Source organism: Silurus aristotelis, assembly GCF_946808225.1.
Source record: "Silurus aristotelis genome assembly, chromosome: 25".
Classification (NCBI taxonomy): Eukaryota; Metazoa; Chordata; class Actinopteri; order Siluriformes; family Siluridae; genus Silurus; species Silurus aristotelis.
Genome location: NC_139598.1, coordinates 12255469 through 12283321, shown reverse-complemented (window position 1 = coordinate 12283321; position 27853 = coordinate 12255469). Strand labels below are relative to the sequence as shown.

The 27853-nt window shown below is 37.5% G+C and overlaps 1 protein-coding gene across 2 annotated transcripts; it reads right to left on the bottom strand.

Moving 5' to 3' along the window:
- Nucleotides 1-25: 25 nt before the first annotated feature.
- lipeb (lipase, hormone-sensitive b) lies at nt 26-27844 on the bottom strand. Of its 2 annotated transcripts, none has more exons than XM_083529906.1 (14): nt 27681-27844; nt 13308-13540; nt 12832-13116; nt 12301-12391; nt 9628-9773; nt 9330-9515; nt 8945-9088; nt 8067-8211; nt 7668-7895; nt 7422-7568; nt 4974-5230; nt 4628-4888; nt 3241-4294; nt 26-2977 (listed from the first exon to the last, which is right to left on the bottom strand). In XM_083529906.1, exons 1-13 carry the CDS (start codon nt 27784-27786, stop codon nt 3980-3982), a joined length of 2544 nt encoding a protein of 847 aa, XP_083386032.1. In that variant the 5' UTR covers nt 27787-27844; the 3' UTR covers nt 26-2977; nt 3241-3979. The 2 variants fall into 2 exon arrangements, with proteins under 2 accessions (XP_083386032.1, XP_083386033.1); XM_083529907.1 differs by lacking the exon at nt 27681-27844 and adding an exon at nt 18923-19253.
- Between the last annotated feature and the right edge of the window lie 9 nt (nt 27845-27853).

Genomic DNA, 27853 nt, shown 5'->3' with positions numbered 1-27853 from the left:
ATCTGCTAACACCGTCTCCCTACAAATATATGAAATGACACTAATCACCCAACATGTACAAAAATGTACAAGAAATTACAACAAGAAAGTTTATATCTGATGATGGATTATTCTGTTAATATCTAGGAAATAACAAAGCAATACACAATTCTTGAAACCAAACCTGATCTTCTTATTGCATTTCAATATCTGGCAGTGCCTCTAACGGAAATAGATAAACAATTATATTCTTTTCTATATGCTCCTTTCAACTTAACTGCTGTTCCCAGAAACAACATCGATGCAAGTTAATGTATGAGGCAGAAAAGGTAGAAATACATTCAAATTACATTTTTGCACTTGTGGTGTTTTCAAACGGAGAAAATGAAACATAATGTTTCTGTTCTAAAGTGTATTTGAGTGATACATTATTCCTTGTAGTATAGTGTGTATTCAATACCCTTCTCATGATCCATAAAGTGCTTGCTTTTCTATAAAAGGAAGAAATGCACAGTAACTTCTGACAAACAATTACAGAACAGTTTGAGGATAATGCTTTAACAAGAAGATAGACAAGACCAGAAGTTCAACACATTGACCAGGAACTCGAATGCATATTCTAAAAAAAATAATCTATTAGATTGCTGTATAAGCCATACTATACTAGCTCATGTATCGGAAGCAGACCTTTTACAGAGATCATGGTCCAACACTGTCTCAGATAACACCACAGAAACATCATCAACTGACAGAGGAATCAGAGTGGAATACACTAAAAAGATCACTTTGTAATACTTTTCTAGTGTTCATTTGCATAATGAGATGAATGCACATGAGGTAGCAATGTGTTGTCTAATACAAATAGGCATACAAGGTAGAATACTAGTTTTTTTTAAATGTGGTTTCATAAGCAAGCATTTTAGATCTAAGCCTGGGGAAGCAGATTGTCCAGGGTATTACTTTTTTTTTTTATAATACTTAAAAATACAAAAAATAAAAGTAGGTTTAGCGGGTGCAGCAGTAACTCATCACCGTTGATTTATGTGGAACACGACATGACGAAATAGCGTCAAACAACATTACATTCGAGATCTGATTTAGACAGTCTAGTGCATTTTTTTAAATTAATCACCAACATATTCTCATCCAGCATACAGTCTGGAATCTTGAATGTTTTCCTAAATGTGTTCAAAAATAATAATAATGATAATAATAATAATAATAACCAGGGCTGCCAGGTTTTTTTTCTAAGCCCTTATGTTGACATCGTAGTGCACACGCCTTTTCACATGTATAAATACATTCCATCCTATAAATGTACCTTTCCTTCTCTAAAAGTTTCCAGAATATATTACAATAGAAATTAATTTGGACATCAGAGACACACTGTTTTTTTGGAGTGAGATCATCAATCTGTATTTAAATCTGTATTTAAACAATCGTTTGCTATAAAACAAGATCGCAGCATCAACCAAAAATGTCAGACTTGCCCAAACTGGTGTAAAATTGTGAATTGTGGCAAGCCTGTAATATAAGTTCTTGGCAATTCCTCAAGACAGCTCGATTTGTACCCCAAAAACATACAAGTTAAACATGGAAGAGCTAATGCTGCCTCAGAAGGCATGGAAACATATGTTGAATAGCATGCAAATGTTAATACAACAGAACATAAAATATATAAACTTTCGAAAGTTTTCCACTTGGATGATATTATGTACAGTATATGGTTGGACTCTGCCCTGACTTGCCCTTATGAGTAATTAGATGTGGTTTTCAGTCTCTTTCCCCCTCTCTACTTGCCAGAAAATTTTTTTTTTAATTCTCTAATGAATGAATGCATTTCACAAAGCACTTCTAGAAACTAGCTATGTATGTTTAAATATAAAATTTTTCAGTTACTTCATATGCTTCATTTTGGAGAAACAGTACTTGTAGGCAATACTCACTACCTGCTGTACTACACACATCAACAATGGATGTATGCTGGTCATAAAAAAGGAACTATTATAAATCTAATACTCACTAGACGTTACCACATTACATTATATTCCAGTGACAAATTGAAGAAAACATACAAACAGCAACAATAGTTACAAAGAATCATCCTGTCCATACAGTAGGAATTTGAGTGTTCACATAATATTCCGCATGAATACACGTATTGACGTATGTTTCTAGTTCACCATACTTTGTGGTTTTATTATTTGACACAAGAAACGCATATTTGAGTGTTTACTTGCCCGAAGGACTAAATAAATAATACATTTAGGGTTCGTCCATCCCTGAAAGTTTGATTCGATATGCTATAATTCAATTGTGTAACTCAGAGGAGTGAAATCTAAGGGCTTGGTGAATCAAATGATTTCATAAATGACATCTGCAGAGGCAGCACAGTCATACTCCTGCTGAGTGAACTGTCTAATTGGTTCAAGGTTGTTGAAGGATAGTTCCCTAAATACCTCCTGAGTTCCAGAAATGGGTCAGTGTGGAGAGCGTTTCAAAAGCTGGAAGGTAGTGACAGCCACCCAGCAATAAGGCAAAAAATGATTAAAGTAGGTAGAGAATCAGAGAATACAAATAGATTTTCTCATTTATCCCATTGTTATTCTACTCTGTTATTCCATTGTTATTCTATTCTGTTATTCTATTGGGCTAAAGTGTGCAAATAAACAATGGCTAATGCTAAGTGAATTAAAATTCTGCATGTTTTAGCTTCCTGTATTTAAAGCTCAGCAATGCTAATAAACTTTAGGTATTTAGGTAAGATTGTTCGAGCTTAAAAGTAGCAACATTTTCGCAACTACAAAAATACTTAAAATCACATGTAATAGGCTTACTAAACATCTTATAAGCAATGTCTACATTTACATATATATTTATTTAGCAGGCACTTTTACACAGATTGACTCACAACTAAGATACTAGGCTAGCCTATAGCTAAAAGGTTTAGGGTTAAGGCCCCAGTAGTGGTAATTTGAAGGCCTGGGAATCGAACTATCTTCCTTATGATCCCTAACACAGAACTGTATTGTTGAAAGATTTATGACCAAACTTTTGATGTCACCCATATGAGGATGGGTTCCCCTTTGAGTCTGGTTCCTCTCAAGGTTTCTTCCTCATATCATCTAAGGGAGTTTTTCCTTGCCACTGTCGCCACGGCTTGCTCATCAGGGACAAACGCACACCATTCACCTTCACTGTTGTTTTCTGTAAAGCTGCTTTGAGACAATGTCTGTTGTGAAAAGCGCTATACAAATAAACTTGACTTGACTTGACTTGACAGAACCTTAACCCTGGCACTGTGTATACACAAATCTACTCTGAAAAGCAATGTGCATCAAACATTCGTTATTTTGACCTGTTCGGCTTCAGCAGAACTACTACTTCTACACAAACATAAATAATTCAGACGACTAAAAATATATATAAATAGCACAAAGAGAAATTTGGTTGGATTGACTCTTTAAAGCTAGTCTATGGCATATACATGAAGTTCAGTAATAATGTGCAACAGAAAGCTAGATTTTAGCAACATTTACAAAAATCCTTTTTTAAGCCTGGACAAGACAGGAAGTATTTGTTTCCATGCTGGTATTTGTACGATTTATAATCAGAATCTCAGCAAAACAATACAGTGCAGAGGCAAAGTGGCAATATTTTTTTTAGGTACATGTATGTGTATTTTACATGTAAGTATAAGTTGTTTTTATTTTAACACAATAGGCGCAGTGTCCCCTCTGACAACTTTATACGTACTGAAAAACACTAACATAAGAATACAAGTATAAATTAAACTACTTCAGGGAGACGTTACTTCACTATTATAATCAATCTTGTTCTGCTGGTTCATTGCACAGTGATTTTAGTCGAACTTTAGTCTATTTTTTGTTAAAAAAAAAAAAAAAAAAAGGAAATCCTGTTTTAATTTTTGTTATTTTTTTTTCTTAAATTTTGGTTCTCAAATCTCACCTTCGTTGGTCACTACACCACTCTCCACCTTTCAAACAACCCCTTCTCTTTTACCTTCACTAGTCATTTGAAAGATTTTGGTAGATGCACCCGAAACACAATGATCTGTCCTTTCCAGTCTGCGGTGTTTATTTATGCCTGGAGGAAGCTCTTTCATAGTAAAGACATCTCTGATCCTCTCCATGCAAACATTAGAGGCTTCTTGGGTCTCTTTAGTGAGCTGTGACAAGCTAAGGAAGCCGTGCGGTAGGTCGTCCACTACACACAAAGTCACAGGCTGCTGAATGTTCCGGAGTCGTCTGGCGAACATCACGGAGTCGTCTAACATGGGGTCCAGGGCGCAGGCCTGCAGAAATTCAGAGATTAAAAGAGATATTCATTAATGGTTAGTGCTTCATGTATATATGCATCCGTATTTAGAATTAGAACTAAAGTGGGTGTAGCCTAAACCAGAAACACTGGACTAGAGATGCAAACGTTAGCAATGTCAGTATGGAGTGTGAATTCTGACTCTGACAATTCCTCAACCTCTGATACATCACTTGAGATAATCATAATACATAATCAGCAACAAACTTACTATCACATAGCAAAATCTAAAAAATTATGTAACAAATTAATGCAAATGTAAATTTTAATTAGATAGGAAACCACAATATCTGGCAACAGCATCTCTTACCACTATATTAACAGGAGGCAGTCCCTTCAGCATGTGGTCTGGAGCCAGAAGAGGTGACATGTAGGGATTCCTAAAGACAGGTGAAGAATCGAAATACATTTTGGCAAGCTGCTCTGAGCGCAATGGCTCAAAGTCCCCAGGAAACCCTCGTGGGTTTTCAGAGTGTTCGTCTTCATTAGGTGGAGGTACAGCCACAGACGAGATTAAATCTGACACAGAGGGGTCGACCTCTTTGGAGAAAAGTATACTTATATCTTCTGGCTGGAACAGAAATTGAGCAGTGACAGAGTGTGAGGGAGTGTGAGACACAGCTGAGTGAGCAACTACATAATGATGCCATGCATACCTTGCTTTCAAGGATTGCTGTGGTGTTGAGGATAGGATGCTGGTGAAGCGTGAGGCTGGCATTGTGGTTGGCAGTAGAGCTGGTGCTGTTTTGGCTGCTGCTGGTGGATGTATTGGCAGCGTGGGTGACCAAACAGTCATACGTTTGGCTTTTCATAGATTCTTTTTTCACTGAGAATGCAGAGGATGCTCCAGGACACTGGGAGTCAGACTGGGCAGAACTAAGAGTCCCCTCAGAAACACTGTACCTCATGGTTTCTTAATAAAAATAATTAATAAAAAAAGGGGAAGGGGGTAAAGTGAGTCAGTAAGTAGACAATGAGTTTAACTAATGCAGGGCTCACACTTTGTGATTGTTGCTTGTCTGACTCTACAAACATGATCCCAATATCACACTGTAGGTTGTCATAATGTCAGACTGTACAACAGCAGGAAAATTTCTAAAATCTTTTGACTCTGCCAGAATTTAATCAGAGGAAAAAAATGATCGCAACAGCCATTAATCCGCTGTCGGTAATCATGTCAAACCAACGATCAAAGACTACAGATTTTAGTCTAGAATTACAGGAATCTTTTAGGATTTTCAAAATACGTCTGCCGTTTACCTCATTTACCCCTAGGCTTGCTGTGTTTTAAAAAAGATATTTTCCTTCTCAACAACCAAGCTGTGATGAAAGCCAATGAGATTACATTCTTTCCCCATTCTGAAATCTAATATGAACACTAACTGAAACCCTTGTCTTCTATCTGCATGATCTTTAATGAATTGTGCTGCTGCCATATGATTGAATAATTGTACGAATAAGCAGGTATGAGACATAGAGTGTATATACTTTACTGTTCAAAAGTTTTAAAACACTGACATTTTTCCAGTTTTTATTGAAATTTAGACAGTTTCATGTCCCAAGGGACTCTGAAATCAAAGTATTAGACATAACAAAAGGAATCGTAGGATCATTTTGTTTAACAAAAGTTGAACTTTTGATTTAAACACTCAAAGTAGCCACTTTTTGCAGATATAACAGTCGAACACACTCATGCATTTCTTCCTACAATGGAAATCAAATATTGTTTGGAAAGTTCTTCCCAACACTGTTGCAGAAGCTCCCATAAATGTGCTGCATTTGTGGGTTGCTTTGCTTTCACCATACTGTCAAGTTAATCTCAAACCAGCTCGATGGGGTTTAAGTTTGGATACTGTGAAGGCCAATCCATGATTTAAAGTAACTCTGAGACAGCTTGAAGGTTTGCCAGGAGGTATGCCTGGAGGTTTTAAGTCATTATCTTGCTGTAAGATGACTCCCTGACCAACAATGTGTATAACAGAAGGTATCGCATGGTGCCAAAATGCTGTAGTCATAGTTTTGGTTTAAGGTGCCAATCACTCTGTTGCAAGTCACCAACTCTGGATCCAGCAAAAGAGCCCCAGGCCATTACACAGTTGGTGTCACACACCAAGGAACCTTTCACCTATTTAATTTTGAATAAAAACAGGGTGTGACAAAAAAGGAATTAGAATTTAAATTTAAGACCTTCTTCCAGTCTTCAGTAGTCCACTGGCTGGGTTTCCTGGAATTGGTAAGCCACTTTTTCTAATTTTGCCATATTAGCAATGGCTTTCTTACCTCCACTCGGCAGTAAGAAAACCTTAAGGTCTTCTGCTCACAGTAAAAACTTAAATTTGCTTACTTCGACTAGTGTTAAGCTGTGCTTGAAGATGTTGTCCCGTGAGCCACCTATCACGCAAAGCTTTTATGTCTTCTGATTCTCTTGCAGCTTTGGGTTTGCCAGACATCTTCCTGTCAGAGTTTTTTCAAGGTTCCAAGTAAATTTTGCTGGTGAAGGAAACTGTACTTACTAACATCTTTGCTTTCTTTGTAATTTTTTTAAAAGTTTATAAAAAGGTTATAATGGTCTATCTAGCTTTTTTAATTGCCTTTTTTCTTGTCATTATGAGAGCAATATACTACTATCCAACTGTTTTTTAAGAGTGTGTAGTAAGTAAGTCTTTTCCTGTTTTTGTTTACAGACAAAGAGTTTGCAAGTAATCAGCAACCTACTGGTTTTTGTTGATTTGTACCATAACACTATTAGGAAATCAACTTTAACCCAAAAATCCATACTGATAGTTTTTCCGGGTTGTGTTATACAGTTTGAGAGCGTTTTCCTCGTTATTTCTTAATATAATTAATATAATAATGAAATTAAATCCACTTTCTGTCGACCCCTAGTTTGTATAGTCATTATTTGGATCTAGCTATAAAAAAAAAAAAATAAATAAAAAGAAAAGTAGGACAGACATTAATTGTTTCTCACTTCCCTCACTTGGACACTGCAATGTGTATATATTATTAGTTAGCCAAACCAAAACATTATCCACTGTACTTATTGAAAAAAAAGTGCATAGTTCCAAGAAAGGTAGTATGAAACACATGCACTAAATACTCACCTGCACTTGGTTTGGTATGGTCCAGGAATGAGTGAATCCAGTTTGAGGCTCCCTGTCTGAAACCTCTGAACAGTTGGGCAGTGTCCTTCCTTACTGTCCCCAGAGTGGTGAGTTTTTCTGCTGGTTTCTCCTCCTGAGGATCCAAACCTACATAAAAATAAATGGCTCCACAATGAAGCAATTCAGTATCAAGCACAGGCAAAATCTTCGGGGGAAAAAAGACATCATTAAAATCCTGCCACTGACCTGCATAAGCACTGAGGCAACGAGACAGTACACTAAGTGGAAGGAGAGGATCCATAAGGCTGAGCAGACGGGAAGGTGAGGCACAGGTGGTGAGCATGATGGCAGGGTATGCAGCCATGATGCCGTCCGGCAAACGTACTTGATGTGCCACAGCCAACATTGACACCGTGATGCATAGGTTTCCCCCTGCGCTATCACCAGCTAAACACACACGCTCTCCTGTCCAACCTGAATAATACAGCAAAATAAATCGAGACAGAGAAGAACAAAAACATTCCAAACATCTTAAATTTACACTTTATGAAATGGTATAAACAAATGCTGAGGTTATGCTCTTTATAATAATTTGTGCAAAGAATGAGTTGAGCAAATGCAACGAGGCAGGCGCATTTGACCTACCCAGAAGTGTGTGGTTCTTGAGAGCCCAGCAGTAGGCAAAAAAACACTCCTCCAGCGCACGTGGAAATGGGGCTTCTGGAGCAAGAGAATAATCTACTGACAGGATTGGGGCATTTAGATCCTGAGACCAACTTTTTAGGTATGGCTGGGGGGAGGAGATTAAAGAGAAAACGGATACAGTTATTATTCAAAGAATAAAATATATGTCATCTGTTTACATATCATGTATGGACAACTGTTATATTAATTATCTACTTTCAATGTGTTTAGCCAGTGCCATGTTTTGGTTACTAGAATAGCAAAATCTCAGTCTAGTTTACTGGGGTATAATCGACACCATATGGCTTGTAAATGAGTATAAAATAAACTTCAATAAATAAACACATTAATGATTATTATGCTATACAAACTACCTAATGACATCACAGCACATTACAGTTTTCTTTTTTATATTATACAGAATGTATACTGGGCGGCGCTATTTTGTGTATCGGTACTGCGGTACTGCATCGTTTCTTGCACTGTTTGCACTAAGTTGCACACAATGCACTTTATGTGGCTAGGACAACTTACTTTTAATCTATAGCTCTGTGTTCTGTTGTGTAGCTCTATCTTTTAATGTAGCACCAGGGTTCTGGTGAAATGTAGTTTCATTTTACAGGTATATATGGTTAAAATGACAATAAAAGCTACTTGACTTGTTTTGCACCCTTGCTACTAAAATGTCCATAAGATTTGGTGTTCTGTCTTCACGTCCCATGCAAAATGTATTTATCTAGGTTTAGCCATTATCTTTGTTTTCTCCTAAGATGATTAATTTACTTAATATGGAAGAACATTATCATACCAAGCTCTTTCAGTAGAGGAAAGGAGTGTACCTCATGTGATTTAGAAGTTTGTGCAACAAAGCCCCCTCCATGGTAATGTACCACCAGCCAAGGTGATGGAGGGCTCTTTTTAATCTTCGAAGTCAGGGAGTGTGAGCCTCCATCACGGGATATTGCTAAAAGCTTTTCACTGTCCTGTTGAGAAAGAAAATAAGAACTGAGATACAAAATAGAGATTTTGGATTTACTATAAATATATACATATATACGTTACTGTATATACATATATACGTTACTGAGTGTATGTGTGTGTATATATATAAATATATGTATGTATATATTTATTTATATATATATATATATATTCATATTGTGTTACTGAGTGTATTAAACAGAGACCAACCAGACAATGTGAGATGTGCATGGCCTACATTACCTGTCCTTCTCTCAGCTCACTGGAGATGAGTCTCATCTGAACTGGGCCAAGGCCGATATGAGCAACCGGGGAGGAGATTGTAACTGTATGTGTTGAATCACCCACCATGGGTAAGTCAAAGGAATCAGGTGGCACACTGAGAGCACGATTCACCTTTACCTGTGTGGAGGTCATACTTGCCAAACCCTAGTAATGAATGACAAAAAATCATCTCTGACTTACAAGAAGGCTTTTAAGCAATTGCTAACTTAAAACTGTTTATAAGGTTATAATGCTTGAGGTGAAAGTTTATACTGACTGCCAAAATTTCACTTTCAGTGATGTTCCAGAATGACTTCCAGAAATGAACATTCAAGTTTTGAGTGATTCGCTCATACTCCAAGCCCCTCAGCTCAGGATCCATGGCATACTTCCCAGAGGTGAATAAGGAACCTGCAGCAACACCTGAGAGAAAAGAAAACAGAAGTAATTCTGATTCTGAAATGATTTACAGTTTGCATTCTGATCCCACCTTTATACAATAAACCATCAATAAAATAGGTGTAGAATAGGACAGTCAGGATCCAGAGACCCAAAACAATAAAAAGTGTTCAGAATAGGGATCTGTATCTCCATAACTGAGGCCGATGTGATCCAGTTTCGATTAAATTTAACACAATGCAATATGATGCAATGGAAAAAACATTGCTCTGCTAATTCAATATGGTACAGATAGTGTTTTTATTTCTTTGGTTCTGACAGACATGCAGCTCTACCTCTGCCATGTTAATCTATAATCTATGTGACTCTCAGGACACTCCTTGGTCTCCACAGTGTTGTGTTCTGTCATATTCATTAAATAAAAATGTTCATATTCATCGATTTGCATCGGTGCATTGGCGTAAATGTTAACGATGCATCACTTTGATAACATTTACGCCGATGCACTGATGCGAATCAATCAATCTTTTTATCACTACTTCAGAATATGAACATTTTTATTTAATAATTTACATTTCTTTTAATTTTTGTTGGTCTAGTGCTATATGGATTTAACCACATCTTTTTTCTAGATGACTGCTTTTATAACCCAGGCTTGTTCTCCTGTTTATCAAAGAAAAAGTAAAAAAAGAAAAAAAAAAGAAAAAGTAGGCAGTCAAAATTAGACACATGGAAAACTATTCCCCTCACTCCAAACAAATTTTAAGAGCTCTATTAAAACTCTCCTGAATCAAGACCCAGACGAACTTAAAATTCCCACTCAGAGATCCACACTAAGAGGAGTTTTAAAAACACCTGAAAATTAACTTATTGATGTCCTGATCCAGATGCTTAAACCTATCTTCATTTAATAATCTGACAATTAAATCAGTATCATGAATAGCATAGATGTTGGTGGCAAATAGGCTGGTTTGAATAATTCAGAAACACCATGAAAAAAAATGCAGAGTAACTTGCTTTTATATTCTGTATGGCAAGGTGTGAAAATTCTGGACCTCGGAAACACCCACATTACTTTGACAAGACTGTATATAAGAGGATAGTCCTTTTGCATACAAACTAGATCATAAATAACGCAGACGCATGCGATAATTATTGCGATCTGATTGTCCGGAAGGACATTACACCACATTACAATACTTTCAATAGGCTGCACCATACTTAAAGAGTATCTTTTGGTCGTCTGTGACCACCAGGATTTAGACTCATTGTTACATGATGTTTAAGTTAGGACTGTTCAGACTCAGAGGCAGCTGGAAATTAGACTGGGTCACAGGTGGCTGGTATAAGAAGGCTCACACTGTTATACTTAAAAATGGGCTGATGCACTAAAATATGCCAAGGCCCACTTAATTCCTTTTCTTATAAAGGTCTTGAAAAGCAACAGACAATGAAATGGAAACAAATGGAATCACAATAATTGATTAGTGTGTGTGTTGGGGCCTCCTTTTGGGGGCAATACTTCTTCAATTCATCTCAGGAATGACAGATACAAATCTTGCACGGGGACCAAGTCATAATGTGATGCTGGTGAAAGGAAACATCTGATTTTCCAAAACACCCAAAAAAAGGGACTCAATAATATTCAGTTCCGTTGTCTGTGCATTCTATGGGCGTTGTTCAACTTTACTTTCATGTCGATTAAATCACACTTTCACCAGTCATATTGTATGTACTGGTGCATTATTATCCTGACACACAGCACCACTTTCTGGGTACCTTGTGGGGTGCAGAAGGTCCTCCAGGATAGTTTGGTAGTCCTTGGCATGGACATGCTGATCTAACACTAGTAGAAGGCCTAGGGAATGCAATGATATTGCAGCACAATGCTTTGCTAATTCATTATTTGCACTCTGTTCTAACTTATTGAATGTGCAATCGTTAAAGATACCAAGCCGCACATATACAAAGGTGAACATTTAATCGACCAGCCCCTATAATTCATGAGTGTAAATAACCTTTGCATTCTGAGTGAAGAACCAACACATTCCTTTGTCATTTGTCGTTTATCCATGGTAATGATAAGTTGTTCCCCTCTGTGCTTGACTTTTTGAGTTAGAAGAGCACTATAAGCTTTTCAGAAAGTGCTAGAAGATAACATCTAAGATCAGCTCCTAAGAAGTGTGGAAACAAAGACTAAGGTAAAGGTATCTCAAGGGTGTCTCTTTTCAAGGCTATAGAGAGCGAAGTCTGACTCACCATATGATGTTCTAGCTCCTGTATCCACTAGGGTGCAGAATTGAGCACAGACACAAACATTACAACACCTAAGGTTGAGTTTTCCTAATTTAACAAATAGCTATAGGTCTTTATGCGATTTTAACAAAAACATCCATAACATTTAATTTGATTTCAGCTATACAGGGGAAAAAAATTATACATTTCAGATGAGCCCACAGAATAAAGTACATATATATATATATATATTGAGTCAAAAAAAGAGGGGGAAAAGAAGGTCACTGAGGAATGTTGTAATTAAAAAGTTACTGACCGATGCCGGAATGATGTTTCTTGTAGTTATCTCCGAATGCGACCAAGCCTATGATAATACTCTGCAAGTGTGGACGGATGGCCGGAGTGAACTAACAGATGATAAATGAGAGAGGACACAAGACCATAATTCATCTAAAAAATATGGACAGATTGAAATGACAGTATAACTAAAATAAAATTAACCAAAAATGATAATGAATTTATAAGTACTAATATTGCAAGCAAGACATTGTATCTCAATGGATTGGAAGACTCCAGGCTTACAGCATTTATGTAAATTGTATTGGTAGACATGAAATTTGCTGCAATTTGCAATTAAAAGCAACCAGCTAAGTGTATATTCACTGATGCTCTGCACACTGACACAGTGCTTTTATTACTGAACAAAATAATCCATTTTGCATACAGTTAACAGTTATAGTGAAACTACTCTGTAACTGAAACTACTAAACTGTAGATGTTAGTAGATGTCAGCTGCAAACAGTATTCGGTATGTAATTTTTTTTTTTTTTTACATTAAAACACACACCTGAAAGCCAACACAGCGACCGTAAAAGCAGCCCTTGTGCATGGAAGCATACTCTCGAAGAAAAAGCTGGCTGAGACCATTCTCATCTTGAAAGAAGAGGTTGCCGTGACTGTTTTCATGGAGCAGCCTCTGTGCGAGGTAGAGCAGAGCCCTCAGCTGGCATAGAGCACAGCTGTACGCTTCCATCTCTGCAGCATGATGAGCTGCACGGAAAAAGATTCCCCGTCTGTTGCATGCAATGTGGCGCGCCTTGTGGATGATGTGAAGAACACAGCAACGCACCAACTGAGGAAAATCCACATCCCCAAAATAGATATTTTTAAGCCTCTTTTTAGCATCTGCTAGATCATGGTATGGCTATGGTTAGTAGAACTGGGTCAAAGTTATCATTCGGGCTAAATCTATACATACATCATGTTTAATAAATATATGTCGATCAATTTATTTGCTAGAGCAGTGTACAAGCATACACACACCTTCACTAGTGAGCGGTATCCATTGGCAGGAATGTGAGGGTCAAAGTCAAAGTGATGGTAGATGGCAGCAAAGCCACAGATAACCGGCTCGAGACTGCGAGCGTGGTTCTGTATGGTCACCATAGCATTAACCAGCCTCTTTGGGGCATCGTCCGTTGGCGCGCCAGCAAAGAAGGTAGCGTTCTCCTCACACACCTCATAAAGGGCTGCAAACACGGCCTTAGTGTCCATCACTGGAAAAGGTAAAAGAAAATGGAATAAGAAACATGATAGTATATAGAATCACTGACACTTGTAAAAGTGTGTCTTTGTGGTTATTTGGCTTAAGGAATCTATGAGAGAATTCCAACCATCAACTGAAGCAAATTTATACAAAATCATATGCAAATGTTGGGACGTCTTGGATTTAGAACAGAAAACCAGGATGGCCATGTCAAAGGGTTGAGGCTGCAGCAACTGATTCATTTGTGTGGATTTGGACATGAACTATATGGCCAAACGTTTGTAGACACCTGACAACACTCGTGTTGCGCTTTTCGAACTTCCTATTCCACACAATAACCTGCACGCTTCTGAAAATGTGGCTGTGGGGATTTTCCCATTTATGCACAAAGCATTAGTGAGGTGGGGTAAGGAAGCCTGGATAAACGCTCTGAGGAAATGTGGCCTCTCTGTCACCTCATATTTATACCCCAAGGACAAACACCAATGTATTTTGAATAGTAAACAAATTTCAATAGGAACATGCTACAATTGGAGTTTGTTCACAACCATTAAAAATAATAATACAATTTCTATTAGAGTTTTAACTTCTTTTAGATTAAGTTAATCACACACATTAATATTTCACAACCTTAAATACCATACTTTCCATTGATACCAGGAAATCCTTGACCTGATTATATGCATAAGGTTGTTTACAAGGAACTGTGCAATGCTGCGTATGCAAAAAAGAATACAGTATATGGCACCAACGGAAGTATTTAAACCTCATGTAGACCCACGGCCCATAACTGATTGAACACATACTTACGCTCCACTGTACATACATACATACATACATACATACATACATACATACATACATACATACATACATACATACATACATGCATTCAATCCCATTTATGGAGGTGAAATGCATGATCAATTGGCATACTCAAATGTTTCTGTAGGCTTCTGATTACAGTGAGGAAAATAAGTATTTGAACACCCTGCTATTTTGCAAGTTCTCCCACTTAGAAATCATGGAGTGGTCTGAAATTGTCATGGTAGGTGCATGTCCACTGTGAGAGACATAATCTAAAAAAAAAAATACAGAAATCACAATGTATGATTTTAAAACTATTTATTTGTATGATACAGCTGCAAATAAGTATTTGAACACCTGTCTATCAGCTATAATTCTGACACTCAAAGACCTGTTAGTCTGCCTTTAAAATGTCCACCTCCACTACATTTATTATCCTAAATTAGATGCACCTGTTTGAGGTTGTTAGCTGCATAAAGATACCTGTCCACCCCATACAATCAGTAAGAATCCAACTACTAACATGGCCAAGACCAAAGAGCTGTCCAAAGACACTAGAGACAAAATTGTACACCTCCACAAGGCTGGAAAGGGCTACGGGGAAATTGCCAAGCAGCTTGGTGAAAAAAGTTCCACTGTTGGAGCAATCATTAGAAAATGGAAGAAGCTAAACATGACTGTCAATCTCCCTCGGACTGGGGCTCCATGCAAGATCTCACCTCGTGGGGTCTCAATGATCCTAAGGAAGGTGAGAAATCAGCCCAGAACTACACTGGAGGAGCTGGTCAATGACCTGAAAAGAGCTGGGACCACCGTTTCCAAGGTTACTGTTGGTAATACACTAAGACGTCATGGTTTGAAATCATGCATGGCACGGAAGGTTCCCCTGCTTAAACCAGCACATGTCCAGGCACGTCCTAAGTTTGCCAATGACCATTTGGATGATCCAGAGGAGTCATGGGAGAAAGTCATGTGGTCAGATGAGACCAAAATAGAACTTTTGGATCATAGTTCCACTAAACGTGTTTGGAGGAAGAAGAATGATGAGTACCATCCCAAGAACACCATCCCTACTGTGAAGCATGGGGGTGGTAGCATCATGCTTTGGGGGTGTTTTTCTGCACATGGGACAGGGCGACTGCACTGTATTAAGGAGAGGATGACCGGGGCCATGTATTGCGAGATTTTGGGGAACAACCTCCTTCCCTCAGTTAGAGCATTGAAGATGGATCGAGGCTGGGTCTTCCAACATGACAATGACCCGAAGCACACAGCCAGGATAACCAAGGAGTGGCTCTGTAAGAAGCATATCAAGGTTCTGGTGTGGCCTAGCCAGTCTCCAGACCTAAACCCAATAGAGAATCTTTGGAGAGAGCTCAAACTCCGTGTTTCTCAGCGACAGGCCAGAAACCTGACTGATCTAGAAAAGATCTGTGTGGAGGAGTGAGCCAAAATCCCTCCTGCAGTGTGTGCAAACCTGGTGAAAAACTACAGGAAACGTTTGACCTCTGTAACTGCAAACAAAGGCTACTGTACCAAATATTAACATTGACTTTCTCAGGTGTTCAAATACTTATTTGCAGCTGTATCATACAAATAAATAGTTACAAAATCATATATTGTGATTTCTGAATTTTTTTTTTAGATTATGTCTCTCACAGTGGACATGCACCTACGATGACAATTTGAGACCCCTCCATGATTTCTAAGTGGGAGAACTTGCAAAATAGCAGAGTGTTCAAATACTTATTTTCCTGACTGTACATCCCAATGCTTCCATCTTGAGTTACCTCATCAATAATTACTAGCAAGCCCATTTCAGAATCAACGTTGCATGATATTACCCACCACCATGCTTAACTAAGGATCTTGTATGTTTTGGATCATGAGCAGATCCTTTCTTTCTCCACACTTCGGGCTTATAAATCATTTTGGAAGAGGTTTATTTTGAATAGAAATATCGTAGCTCTTAAACACTGCTCTTAAAGCCTTATTCGAATGGTATATTGTGATACCTTCACCTCTGCCTTGTGGAGGATGATGGCAATACCATCTTATCTTTTCTCAATTTGATCTATTTTCTCGACTGTTTTTTTTTTTTTTTTTTTTGTTTTTTTGTTTTTGCTCCAATTCAAATATATTTGAATTGCTTGCTGATCCAAAAATCTTTTGGAGGGGACTTTCGTATACATGGCCCAAGAAGAAAATTGCAGCAAGACAATGTACAGAATATCTAAAACAATAACAGGAAATACCACATGAAAGGAAAAAAAGGTCAACGGTTTCCCTTCTCCCAGTTTCTTTTATCCTTGTCTCTGATTCACCACTAATTGTGAAAGGCAGCTGGATAACAGGATTACTTGTGTTTAAGTAAAACTTTGCAGGACAGAAGATGGAAGAGAGAGAGCGAGAGAGAGAGAATGTTATTTTTCATCTTTAATGTTTATAAAAATTTATGGCAAAAGATATCAGCCTTCGAAAAATGAAACATTACATTGTAAGCTATAATTCATAATATTTGTGGGTTTCTGTTTCAGATTTCAAAAACTGTTTGAATTAGAACTCAAAAACTGACCAACTGCCACCTGTATTATGACACTGGTCAATCCCTGCTTTATACCAGTTTTAACTTCATGTCACAAGCTATAACTGGTCTGAAGATACAAGTACAAAAGGGTACTAAGATCATGTTGAACTTCCCCTGCTGAGTCGATTTGTGTCTTTACACACACGGAAGATCCACCTCTCCCTTACAAACTTCAACAAGCCTTAATCCTGCCATGAGTCAGTTTCTAATGTGCTTGGACATGTATTCCCTTCTCAAACATGGACGTGAGCATTATTTTTTTTTGGTATGCAACCTTCCATAATCATGAGCTTGCAGACAGATACAATTGCTATTGTCACTGTGACTGACAGGGAGAGAAAGAATCACAAGTCTGTTATGAATTAGTTTTGGGAGGTAAACATCTGACTTTAGCCATAGAGACATCTGATTTTTCCAGCCATATATGATTCTTGCCCAAACAAAGCTGAAGACACAAACAATTGTATTGGATGTCTCTGGATGTGGTAGCATTAAATTTCCCCTTCATAACTAGGAAACCTAAACAATGTTCCATTATAATAATGCCCTTTCTTTCCTGCTAGTTTTTATGTCTGTTATTCTTGTCATAAATATTCGCGGTCAAAAAAAGTCCAGACTCTGAATGACACACGCAAAAACTCCAATATGATTTGAAACAGAACATCTAATCCCAGTTAGATTACAAAAAAGAAGAAAAAAATTAATTGCGTGAACACGGTCTTACTGTGTTAAACTTGAATGTTTTGAGATTTTATTGAACTTTTTGAGATTGTGAAGGCACATGTAGCTACACAGAGGTCTGGATATTCAGTCAGACTGACACCTTTACGATTAGAGGCTTTTTCTTATAGCATTTTAAATCTTTGCACAGTAGCGGTGCTTGTCTGTTACTAGACTGCCACAAATATAATTATATTAAATATAAAGCATTACTGTTCATAAATTAATACATTTCATGTCATCTCTTAAAAAACAAAAACAAAAACAAAAAACACACCAAAAATAACACATGATCAAGACCCCAAAACCTACATACTGAGACCTTTTCCTTCCTGGAATTTTTATCTGAAAACTGCAAACCAGGCAACCAGCCAAAAACTGTATTTCACATTCAATTCATAAACACACCAGTATCCATGATTTTATGATTCAACATTTATGCTTTGAGCCACAAAGCAAGCATGTGTTCAGAAAAATTAGTCTGATTCATTCATGCATATGAAACTGTTTAAGCCGAAAAGCAAATTTCTTGCAATAATAATAAACTCAAACTTAAGTTCAAACTTAAAGCTTCAACAATAGGATCAGTCATCAGAACAAAAATCTAATCTGTCCTCACCGCAGTCTGGCAACAAGCGAGGACAAAAGAAAATGAACAATTGAGGCTTTGAGTGGTATTTATATCCTGTTTAGATAAAGAATATAACTCATTGGTACTTCATAGTAAAACACTGAACAACCTTTAATAAGATCGTTTGGCTTAATGATCAGATGTATTTGTTGATCACAAATTGTAGATCACCACAGAACCTGGGGAAATATTCAGTGAATTATCTAAAGATTATCTAAAAAAGCTCATTTGTCCTTATTTAAAAGCAGCAAATGAAACTATTCAAATGAATTGAATAAAGACAGACGTACATAAGCAAGAATATACATATTTCCATACATATATCTTTGCTTGCCACATGAAACATCACCAGCAGCCACGTGAAAGCTACTGGCCGTATGGCTTTCACATTATCCACAGGCATTTCTTTCTTCTTTTTTTTTTTTTTTTTTTACATCAGAGACCAAACCTAATCAACATAACACAAAGCAATACAGTGTTACACAGAACTGCTAAAATCAGGAACATTTAAACACCACAGCTGAATATCTAAACACGAGCACAACGACTAAAAGTACAAGCGAAAATGTCAACTGTAAGGCAAAATGCAAGTTGAGCTACACACTAAAAAAAAGATTCAATGAAGTTCATGAATCCAAAAACCCTACCCAGTGTATTTGAGGTCGAGCTTGTCCTTGTCCAGAGCTTTTGCGAACAGAACAATGCAAAAATGCAGTTCTTCTAACACATGGGTTTAACAGAGCGAAGCTGAAAGCAGCTGTTTATGTATCACAGAGATTGCGCACACACAGCTGGAATGAAGTCAGAGTTTTATCATTGCCAGGAAAACTGTGTGAAAGGAGACTAAGAAAGGAAAAAAATATGTTGGGTATGTTGATAAGCCATCTCTCTGAAACCCCCCCCCCCCCCTCTCTCACTCTCTCCCTTAGGATATCCACACCCTGACCTTTCCCCAGGTTGTATTTTTTGTTGTCAGTCAGTGATGACAGACCTCACACACACACACACACACACACACACACAAACACAGTGCCCATGCATTCCAAATGCATGAGCACATCTTGTCTTGTTACCCATTTAAAACACGACATCATTACACAGTGGCACTGAGAAGTTGTTTGTCCTGTACTAAGACCAAATGACTTCTATCCCCAAACCCTGTACAGCCACAACAAAGTTCCAGTCTATTAACTATTCCAATTATGAACTTCACCCTAAAAGTGCTTTAGTTTGATCTGTAACCATTTGATTAATATATATTTTCATTTCTATTCACATGCACTAGAAAATGTGCTGATATCCCTACTGAGAAGCACATTTCATGCTGACAGATATGGCTATGCAATGGGATACTTTAGTGATGAAGGGATGTGCACCAGAGCTCCACTGGTTTTATGGTACACGAATGTGAAAAGTCAGAAATCAATGCTAGTGAATATATACATGGAAAAATTCATAAACTTTCTTACATATTTACACACAATTTTTTATATTATGCTTTTACCATGGTCAGTCTGAATACTTGAATGTGATTGGCTGGAAGGTGTGTGCTGAATACACATGTAGTTCCTGACAGTCACCGTTCTCTATTAATGCATTGCCTTTTAAACAACAGGAACCAATTGGATGATTTTTCCATGTTATTTAATTCAAGTATATCAGAGTGTATTACAACCATTTATGTATTATAGGTATTTAACTTAGTAATTATTATCTACTGTACTTCCTCCAGATGTTTACCCTCAAGCTATATCATGTCTTTGTGGATTTTTCTCAAATTTACTATTTGGACACCCTGTGTAGTGAACAATCCAGAGAACACGAATGTCTAACTGTCTTAGGGTCTAAAGATGGCAAAAGTACACATACTCCGGTAAAAATTGAAGCACTGACTACACACTCACTACACTTTTTTACTCAAGTTAAAGTAAAGACGTTTGGGCTCTGACATGTACTGAACCATCTACTGCACACATTTTGCTGGTTCATGATATAAATAATTCCACATCATTTCTTGGTTCATTTTGGAATATTTTATTGATTAAAAAATGTTCTTTCTTTTTTTTTTTTTTACCTCCCCACCAAAAATATTTATTTTTGTTGCCTAAGGGCAATGTTGTGCGACAATGGTACGGAATCACGGAGAAAATGATGACTTCACAGATCATAAATCAAAGCTCACTTTTACAAAATCCTTTAAAATGTAACAACATCATTCAGAACAAAAGGTTCAGGAGGAACGTTGTTTCATTTCAATGTGTAATGTGTCAGCTATATATGGTTAAAATGACAATAAAAGCTTCCTGACTTGACTTGTTAAGTTAAAAGCACTTTAAACATATTAACATTGTGGATTTGATCCAGGTGTGTGTTTGTATCATGTAGTGTGTTGTTATTTCATGTACTGCATGTACTTCCCTCTGTGTGAAATGTCAAAAAACAGTTCTTCCTGCTTTAAAAACAGTGTTAAATACACTTTTTTCACACATTATTGGCCAATTTGAGATGGTGGACATCTTTGTTAGGAATGGGACCCTAACCCTATATACTGGTAAAATGTACTGGTATACTGGTGTATTTAGTAAAAGGAAAGCTATAGCAATGTACAGTATTGATCTGCTATTTAGTATACTGGTATAAAGGTGTGCGTTAGCATGGCTCCAGACTGCGACTAAAATAGTCAAATTTTTTACCAAATATAAAAAATCACCTGCGACCGGATACATTTTCACGTTACGACCGAATAAAATGCATGTTATTTTTTTTTTTTAAGGTAAGTGTTCTGTGAGGAATGGCCTATCGCATAATTTGTTGACGTAATAAACCAAGACGTAATAAACGGAGACGCAGGCGCCGCCTACACTTAAGTTAAATTGCCAAAATAACCAGACAGTTAAAGCAAAACTCACCTTTCCGCATAAGAAGTAATGTCTAAACTAAAAATATCACAGTCCTCATCTCTGTCCAACACTTCCGCTGATGACACACCTAGTGAAAAAGCAGGCTGCAGTTGTGCCAGCGTTGGGGAAAGGGAGAATGACAAAGACACTGAGGACCATCTTTCTATGTCAGTCACTGAAAACATAAATGAAAGTGCCAAAAGACATTTGAAAGACTTCTTGGATTCAAGCGTATTCATGGCTCAATCAAGACTGTCCAAATGTATTTCTTAGGCAAGTCCCTCCACCAGCATATGAAATAGCATTTTTATACGAAAATATGATGAGTAGATAGAAACAAAAATAACTGTTGGATGGTATTCCTTAAGGAATGTTTCAAAGATTATTTGTGTGTTCCTGCTGGGACAAGTGACGCAAATACACATGGTGAGATTAGCTGGAAAATCATGAGGCCATCATAGAGGAGCAATGCAAATATTTTATTACTGAGGACTCCCACTCGTCTGCAAAAACCTCCAAAATAAAACTGGAGTAAGTGATCTGTTCATTTATCTTTGACAAAGCTGGGAACAAAATTAATGCCTTCGACCATCTGCCATGCGTGCTCATTTCATTGCTCTATAGCCTGTGAAAAGACATTAACTACTGCAAGTGTCTACTAAACACAGGAAGGAGGATGCTGTAGACAAGCTTGATTTGTGTAAAAAAGAAGGGAAGCAATGCACTGTTTATATAACTAATTCATTCAATTACCACATTTATTTGTCTTTAGTAATTGCTTTATCCTGGTTAGGCGTGGTGGCTGTGGAGTCAGGACGTTTCACTCCAGACCATTACAGAGCAACTATCACACGCTCACACATACACATCTTTATGTTTTCCATCTATATGCCTATGTTTGTTCATACACGTTTTCATATGTAGCACCGTGATCATTTCTTTGCATGTTTTCATATATAGCAAAATGACAAATTAAGCTCCCTAGAACCTGAGCACACAACACTACATACAGGAGTTTGAATAGACTGGAAGTTGAGTAAAAATTTGAGAACCCAAAGAAAACCACAAGGGAGAACATTTGAACATCAGATTCAATGATTGATAGACCCTGGAGCTGTGAGAAGGCAGTGTTACGTGCTGTGATGGTCCTTACTCCACATATGCTGCCTTTTAATAACTGAATATGATTTAAAAAAATAATAGTATAGTTCCGTAGTGAAAGATTAGCCTCTAGAAATATAAATTTTATATGAAAGCTGAGATATGGGTATGTTATAAAATTGTATGACCAATGCAACTGGACCTCATCAACACAACACATTTTTAGCAAGTAATCATTTTATCCCAGAAGCGATGACGTTGCTTTTTTTTACCTCATGGTCATGACATCCAATATTTTCACATGAAATCCTTTTACATCCAGATATTCACCACGTTTTATCGGCCAGCAACAAAACACCTAGCATCCATCTTTATTATTTAGATTTTTTTGCACAGTGCACAGTGTATAAAAAGAGTTCAAGTAGCGTAAACAAAATATATTTTTAAAGACATTAAAACTAAGTAGTTTTCACACTTCAAACATCAATATAACACAAAGCTAAATACATTAACCAAAGTGTGTTTTAGTAAACATACCCACAGCAGCATAACTAAAAATTATTAGTTTTCCATACAGCACTTTGCATATCCGATAAGGGTTTAAGCCCCAGAACCACCAAGCTGCAATTGTTTGGCCCTTAAGCAAGGCCCCTAACCATCTCTGCACTAGGGGTGCTGTATCATGGCTGACAATGACCCGTCTCTGACCCCTGAAAAGAACTTTACTGTGCTGTTATTTGTATATGTGACAATATAAAGCCTACTTCTAACTTGTCTTGTTCCCACTGTATAATCTGTATAATTAAAGTAACCTTAATCTACATAAATTTACAGATAACCTATAATTAAACATGCTTTATAAGAAAAGGAGCAACAATTACCATACAGATGTTTATTTTCCCATAACAGCATGTCCTGAAGTGTTTTGTTCACATCACCAGAATTTGGCAACAATTTGACGTTCATGTTATGCAACTGTTTATTGTTACAGTACATTTAAAGCAGAATTGCACATACTAGAGCCTGTAACCCAGAGTTGGCCCATAGAGACCTTTGCCTGCAATGCTACATTTGAGAAAAGGAAAATCTTTCTTTTCTAATTTAACATTACATTTTTTTGTTTTATTTTTAAGCTTCACAAACTTGGACAGTACCTCTCTCTGTGAACAGCCTTTCAGTCTAATGACCTTAAACAAGTCTAAACCGAAAAGAAACCTGACTCATATCCTGACATTGTCAAAAAGTCAGGTGCAACCCAATTTTGAAAAACGTGTGAAAAATAAGAAGCAGCTTCATGTCTCTCATTAGAGATCACTGATATTACAAGCATATGACCGTATTGCTTATAGCTTGATTGGCTGTATTAGGCATCAAACTTTATTAAGCTATAAATTGAATTGCTTTCTTTGTAATACAAGTTTTATTGAACTACAAACATTAAAATATAACACTGCATTAGTTAAGGAGATTCGAGAGAAAGCTTTACGACTTATTCATTCATTTATGAGGTGAACCAGGGTACCTTGGTAAAACGTGGTAAAAATGAAATCATTTATTTTAAATATTTGTTCATTTAAAAATATAATGTTCAAGTTTGAATTTTGGCCCTATATAAGAAAACGTCTGGGCACCTCTGATTTAAAGTAACCACACACACGTACCTGTTTGCTTATAAAAGTTTGTTAACAAAATCATGGTTCCTTCATCAGACTCTTTTTTTTTCTCTCTGATTATCGCAATTAAAAATAACACCACAGCTTCTCATGAGCTTTGCATAAACTGAGACTGACTCCTTCCATGAAAGTTTAATAAGTTTAATAAACATCTTCTTACATCCACGTCTTTATTATATCAACTAGTATAAGCATTTTGTTTCAAATAATTGTTTTGAAATACTTTTATAATAATGTACAAAGGTTTTAGAAGGGCTAGAGAGCAGTACAATGAGTGTCTGCAGGCAACAGTGAAGCATGGTGGAGGTTCCTTGCAAGTTTGGGGCTGCGTTTCTACAAATGGATTAGTCAGGATTGATCTAAATTTGATTTCTCACCTGTTTATTTACTTTCTACTTTGTTAACTGATAAAAATAAATATTAACACTTTCATTTTTTAAAAGCATTCTTCTCTATAGTGTTTTTCCCACCTGCATAAAACCTACATGATGTCATAAATAAATAATACATTATGTAAAACGCACAGTGAAGCAAAAAAAAAAACCCTACCGGAATTACAGACCACACTACTAACAGCAGCTGCCCAGGAAAACTAATCAACACTGATCCCATTTATAACATTAACAGTGTAAAGAAATCCAAATTCAGATATTCAATTAACAAACCTTCTCTCTCTTTCTCTCTCTCACACACACACACACACACACACACACACACACACACACACACACACACACACACAGGTAACAAACATCTGTGCAACAGAATGTCTCAGTTATAGGTTATTAACCTGATAACTGATCTCCACACATACTTCTGTCACACAACACAGGTTTAAATTCGTTTTTTTTTAATTATTATTTACTTGTCACATAAAAGTGACACTTGTTCAGATTTACTGTCCTTTGAAAATAAGTCAACATACATCTATTATTGTCAAAATAGCTGCCAACAAAAGTGAGTACACCTTAAGTGATAACAGCTGTATGTCGTGTAACCATGCAAATCCACATGTCCTATTCATCACGTTCATGTTTTTGTCTGCTTCCCAGGACCATACAAATGTGTGTATCTTGTGTTGGAGCAGTTAAAATTAGGTGCTTTCAGTACAATTCTCTTATACCGACCACTGTTCAATGTTCAACATGGCACCTCATGGCAAAGAATTTTGAGGATTTGAGAATTAGAATTGTTGCTCTCCACAAAAATGCCGGGGATATAAAAAGATTAGTAACACCCTGAAACTGAGTTACAGTACAGTGGTCAGATCGTACAGAGGTTTTCCAAGACGGGTTCCATATGGAACAGACCTCGCAAGTGTTGATCAAAGTTGAATCCTCGTGCTGTGTGTCAGTTGCAGAAGCTGCTTCAAAAAACACACGCATGAGTGCTGCAGCATTGCTTTAGAGGTTGCAGAAGCGGAAGGTCCACTTGTCATTGCTCAGACCGTACGGCGCACACTGCAACAAGTCGGTTTGCATTGCTGTCGTCCCAGAAGGAAGCCTCTCCTGAAGCTGGCTCACAAGAAAGCCCACAGACAGTTTACAGAAGACCAACCTGTCCAAGAGCTTGAATTACTGGAACCATGTCCTGTGACCTAATAAGACTAAGATAAAGGTGTTTGGCTCAGGTAGTGTCCAGCATGTGTGGCGATGCCCTGGTGAGAAGAACAAAGAAAATTGTGCATTGCCTAGTCAAGCATGGTGATGGTGGCATCATGGTCTGGGGCTACATGAGTGCTGCTGGTCCTGGGGTGCAGTGGTTCATTGAGGGGAAACTTGGATTCCAACATGTTCTGTGACATTCTGAAGCAGAACATCAAGTTGAAGGTGGAGAAGCACCATGTGTCAAACATCCAGCAGCTCCCTGATGTCATTGTGGAATAGGTAGAGTGGAAGAGGATCCCAGCAACAACCTGTGCAGCTCTGGTGAATTCCATGTCCCGGAGGATTAAGGCAGTGCTGGATAACAATGGTGCTCTCACAAAATTTTGACACTAGACACAGTTTTGACATTTTCACTTAGGGTGTACTCAATTTAGTTGCCAGTTATTTTGACAATAATAACTGTATGTTGTGTATTTTCAGAGGTCAGTAAATCTGTACTGCTCTACAAGCCGCACATTGGCTACTCTAAAATATATCCAAGTTTCATTTCTATAGTATTGTCCCTTGAGATCATATACACTTCTGTACAAAATCTTAAGACCGGGAGAAACATTCAAAGTATTTGCATTCACGCTGGCTTCTTCAAAATGGCAAAAAAAAAAAAAAAAGAGCAAGAGACAAAAAATAGAGATTAGGCAATTTAATGGAAACTGCACTTAAACTCAAAATTGCTGTTTATCAGCTGATCAAAACTTTAAGACCATAGCCTTTAAAAGTTAAAATCTGTGTAAAAATATGGCTTTCATGTCATTGTCCTTCAGATAGTTACACTGTCATGATCTCCTGATGGCAAAAGCGTTCTGTTATTGAAAATGGTAAGATAGTTGAGCTGCACAAACAAGGGCTCTCGCAACGCACCATTGCTGCCGACGTCGGAGCAGTAGGTGTAATTTTTAATTTCTTAAAAGATCCTAACAGTTTTGGGACAAAAAAAATCAAGTGGTAGACCCCAGAAGATTTCACCTGCACTGAGCTGAAGGATCGACAGGCTGTCCGTGAAGACACGGGCAAGGAAAGGGCATAAAGAGCAAAAAACGTCTCCGAAAGCCACGTCTCCTCCCACACCACAAACTTGCCTGTTTAGAATTTTCATGGGAGGACCAAACATGGGACATTGAAAGATGGAGGAACGTTTTATTTTCGTACGAGAATAAATTTAACCCGGATGATCCTGATGGCTTCCAACGATACAGGCTTGACAAGGAGATCCCACTGGAGATGTTTGCTACACAGCACAGTGGAGGAGCCTCCATCGTGATCTGGGGTGCTTTTTTCTTCAAAGGGAAAAATGGAGCTTAAGGTGGTGCAGGGGCGTCAAAGCCATCTTCACGCCATGGAGCAATGATCCCACCAGTCTCCTGGAGACATTTGCATGGAGCATGTCGAAAACGAGTGTTTAAAGTTAACAACAACACCTTCTTAATATGGAGTCCTTTTTTGACACTTTTAGTTCTGTTGTGGGTATTTTTGGGCTGTGGTCTTAAACTTTTGATCAGCTGATGAACAGCCTGTTAGAGTTTAAATGCAGTTTTCAATAAATTGGCAATTTCTATTTATTTATTTTTTGGTCTCTTGCTCCTTTTATTTCTTTTGACATTTTGAAGCAGTTCTTACAACCTCGTTATGATCCACCAGCGCGAAATGCGAATACTTGGAATGTATAATAATAATAATAATAATAATATTATTAATAATAATAATAATAGATGGAATAGATAAAAACCTCTCCCTGATCTGTCCTCGTTCATGTTCTTTAAAATGACATCACGGACACGTCACGGACGTGTCACGGACGCACGTCCTGGACACGTGCCATTAGTCTTATTTACACTCAATGTGACCCAGATAAGACACCGAGATTGACAAGGTTGTGTGTATGGATATATAACGCTTCTATTCTCATGGCCCATGACAGAAGTGTGTGTTATATAACACTAAACACTTTCAGTTCACTCTTCATTTAATTGATCCACATACACTATAAGAAGCCTTACAACATATAGCTACAACACAATACAACAAAAACAAGCGCGGAAAATATATGCAAAAAAAAATAACCGGTACCTATTGGTCCGTCTTTATGTTTTGATAACTGCTTTCCATTTGCGCCCTTCTCCTGAGCGTTGGATCCAGCCTTCTTTCTCGACGCCATATTTCTGTAGTGAATCATCGCCTCCTTTCTGTTCCTGCTCCTTCATACCTGTCATAAAGTCCCGCACAAACGGCCTCAATGGCAA

Bases quoted from the DNA above. Each gene is read 5' to 3' on its own strand.
- lipeb (XM_083529906.1), bottom strand. From the start codon at position 27,786: ATGATTCACTACAGAAATATGGCGTCGAGAAAGAAGGCTGGATCCAAC. The intron at 13,117-13,307 runs GTGTGTGTATGC...GATTTTCCTCAG, and splicing joins GATACCGCTCACTAGTGAAG to TTGGTGCGTTGCTGTGTTCT. The intron at 8,212-8,944 runs GTACACTCCTTT...TCCTCCCCCCAG, and splicing joins AAACTTCTAAATCACATGAG to CCATACCTAAAAAGTTGGTC.